The sequence below is a fragment of the Glycine soja genome, chromosome 10 (genome assembly GCF_004193775.1).
Source record: "Glycine soja cultivar W05 chromosome 10, ASM419377v2, whole genome shotgun sequence".
In the NCBI taxonomy this organism is placed as follows: domain Eukaryota; kingdom Viridiplantae; phylum Streptophyta; class Magnoliopsida; order Fabales; family Fabaceae; genus Glycine; species Glycine soja.
In genome coordinates this window covers 13773080-13776810 of record NC_041011.1, presented here as the reverse complement: position 1 = coordinate 13776810, position 3731 = coordinate 13773080, and the positions used below count along the sequence as shown (strand labels likewise).

The 3731-nt window shown below is 34.4% G+C and overlaps 1 protein-coding gene across 1 annotated transcript; it reads left to right on the top strand.

Annotated features, from left to right (window-relative positions):
- The first annotated feature begins 241 nt into the window (after positions 1–241).
- LOC114370768 (zinc finger protein WIP2-like) lies at positions 242–3184 on the top strand. The gene is made up of 2 exons (XM_028328159.1): positions 242–1053; positions 2350–3184. The coding sequence occupies exons 1-2, from the start codon at positions 322–324 to the stop codon at positions 2773–2775; spliced, it is 1158 nt and encodes a 385-aa protein (XP_028183960.1). The 5' UTR covers positions 242–321; the 3' UTR covers positions 2776–3184.
- Positions 3185–3731: the final 547 nt, after the last annotated feature.

Sequence of the window (3731 nt, the reverse complement as noted above, 5' to 3'; positions counted from 1 at the left end):
AACTTATCTTTAAGTCAGATAAAACTCCATATCCAACTCATCTAAAATTTTATTAATAAAAAATACATAAATTGTGTGTAAACAAATAAACTAAAACTTAATTGAATAATATTCCATAACTATAAACTCCCACTAGCGGTATTCTTTCTCTCTAAAAGAATAAATTAATAAGAACGAAAATGAAATTGTAATTACCAGCATTCCTTCTTTCTTAATTATTAAAATCCTTTTTTACACACACACACACACACACACACATATATACATAGTCTTGCACTGTTCCCACTCTCTCAAACACAAACCTTTTTTCATATTCCACCCATGGCAGACCCTTACTCCAATTTCTTCTCACCACTAGGTAGTAATTTCTTCCACTACCCTTCTCCAAGCCCTTCATCCCAGCACCACCATCCCTATGCCCACAACTTCCTCAACCAAAATGGTTCCAACATCATCAATAACAACCACAACACCTTTTTCCACTTCCACAATTTTCAAACCACTATTTGTTCTTCTTTTTCTTCTTCTTCTTCGCCCCCTTCCCCTCCCTTGAGAGTAGCCCTTCCTCTTCTAACCCTCAGCCCAAAAAATGAAGAGGAACAAGAAGAGGATGATGACCAAGAACAAGATCAGGATCACGAGATTCTTCAGGACAATTTTTGCACAGCCATGGATGTGGAAGAGAACTACAATAACAACAGAACCCTTCTTCATCACCTTCACCCCAAAGAGGAGGAACAAGATCAAGAAGATGGTCCTGATGAAACTGTCACTGTTGCACTTCACATTGGGTTGCCAAGCCCTAGTGCTGCTGAGATCGCTTCTGTGCTTTCTTCAGCTTGTTCCACAGACCAAGAACAACAACAACAACAACAACAAGATGGTAATAATAATAATAATGGGAGTGATGATTTTTCTTCTTCAGGGTTCTTGTCTAACAGACTCAACAAGGGACAGTACTGGATCCCTACACCTTCTCAGATTCTCATTGGTCCTACTCAGTTCTCTTGTCCTGTTTGTTGCAAAACCTTCAACAGATACAACAACATGCAGGTCAGTGTACTAACATAAAATTAACAAAATTTTTATCCTAACCGACACGCATGTTACTAAAAAATCATAGACCCTTCTACTTCTTATTCTTCTTTTTTTTTTTTTTCACATATAAAATCTTGAAAAATGATAAGTGACTGTGATTTTGACCGCAACGTCAAATTAAAGTTATTTTAAGTCTCTGACTGCATTTGTCCATGATTTTTCATGATATTGAGGAACGATGAAATCGTAATGGGGATTTAAAACCTTGCTTGCACCTCTTTTTCTCCCAATTCATATGAAATAAAATTAATGATTTTGTTAATTTGGATGGTAATAAGAGGAAAAGCATTGTCCTTTTTTGCCTTTTTTGCTTTTTTTCTTCTCCTTCCGTTTTTCTTCCACCAGGGTCATTTGTTTTTTCTTTTAAACTTGTACTTATATCATAATGATTAAAATTATTTTGAGCTTTTTTTGTTTTCTTGCATGGTGAAACGGGTACTAATTAATGTATGAACAAATTAATATTTTCCGGCCTGGTTAAAACTGTGACTGAGACCCCAGATCCTACATCGATATCCTTTTCGTTGATTAAACTACTCAGGCAATGTTCTTTATGCCTTTGGTGCATTGAAGTCTGTGCTTCATTATGTATTTGGCTTGCAGCTGCCTATAGAACTGAAAATTTTGCAGTGTTTTCTTCCTACAACACAAGATTTCTTTCTCTTTGTGGCCTTTTTCTATCTAAATCCAAAAACCTCCCGCACCTGAAAGTCTCTTACACAGACATAGCTATTAGCTGTACCCTCCTTCTCTCTCTCTCTCTCTCTCTCTCTTTATATATATATATATATATATATATATATATATATATATATATATATATATATATCACCCTTGCATCAGATCATGTACACACTGCAAATAAAAATAGTAGCTAACAATAAGTACCTAAAACAAATTTCACAAAATTTATACATTTCAAGGTTTTTTTCTTTTTTAATTTTATTTCGAAGTCCTTGAATTACATGATTAATATGTGTGATAATTCCTTACACATTCAGAGAAAAATTGAAAACATCTTTGTTCCATATTTTAGTGGCTATATACTGAGACAGTTATTTTCTGTGCCAGCTTAGTCCAAAATCCAAATTCAACTTTAATGTTTAAATTTTTACAACATGTACTTGACTAATACAGCTTTTGATGATAATTTTAGCCTTCTTTTTTCTCTGTACTAGTTATCTTCTTTTTTGGGGGGCATCCATAATATTTGTTTTTTTTTTTAATTTCTTTTTCTTTTCTTTTTGTCAGATGCATATGTGGGGGCATGGATCACAGTACAGAAAAGGGCCTGAATCTCTGAGGGGTACCCAACCAACAGGTATGCTTAGGCTTCCATGCTATTGCTGTTCCCCAGGTTGCAGGAACAACATTGATCACCCAAGAGCAAAGCCCCTCAAAGACTTCAGAACCCTCCAAACACACTACAAGAGGAAGCATGGGATTAAGCCCTTCATGTGCAGAAAATGTGGCAAGGCCTTTGCCGTGAGAGGTGATTGGAGAACACATGAGAAGAACTGTGGCAAGCTTTGGTATTGCATCTGTGGCTCTGATTTCAAGCACAAGAGGTCCCTTAAGGATCACATCAAAGCCTTTGGAAGTGGCCATGCAGCTTATGGGATTGATGGCTTTGAAGAAGAGGAAGAGCCTGCATCTGAAGTAGAACAGGATCGATAATATTGACTGAAGGAAAAAAATGGAACTGAACTGGTTTTATTTTAATTATTATTATATATATAATGTCTCTATTTGAATTATTATCTTATTATTCTTAAATCTTAGTTAATTTGTGAACTAATTATTTGGTATGACTACATATCCTTAATTGGCTTCCCATTTGAGAACTATATACAATTAATTAAGCACCAAGTTTAATTAGATGGAGGCCAATCTTTTTTGTTCTTCTTTCTTCTCCTTTGTCTTTCTTTTCTTTTTGTTGGAATTGACAAGCTGGTTAAAATCCAGGTGTAAATCCAACTTCATTTTTAGTTTTTTCTCATGTATAAGATCTCCTGTCTCTTTGATATATTTAGTTGCTTAAGGCATTGCAGACAATGATGATTACATTGTCTATGCTTTTGGCAAAAGCATATATATAACTCAAGCTAATTGGTTAATAGCTAATAACATATACTATGCAGCTTCAGTTGTATTTTAAATTGCATTTTCTTAGTTTGTCTGAATATTTCATTGGTTTTAGGGTCACATATATAATTTTTTTTTTTGTCTATTTACGTCTGTTTTATGAGCTTTATAACCAACTAGTACTTTTGATATATATTTTAGTATCATGGTGAATAAAAGTTTTAGTATCTCGTACGTTGATGTTTATGTATTGATGGATTTATGTACGTACAAAGTGCACTGTTGCACTCTACGTTTGAATATCAATACGTAATATATACATTGAATTATGTTATCTGCTTAATTACACTATTGTGTACGTATGTATATACTCGAGAAAGGATATATATGTGTGTGTTTTTTGCATTCTTGCTTGTCAAAATCACAGGAAGAAGGGTCAAAATGAAGAAAAGCCTCTTTTCTCAAATCCAGTGCCTGTAGGCCTCATCAAAGTTCAAACTTTGATGAATAATGATGAATGTGCATGGACGAATGCCTGTGGGGCATTC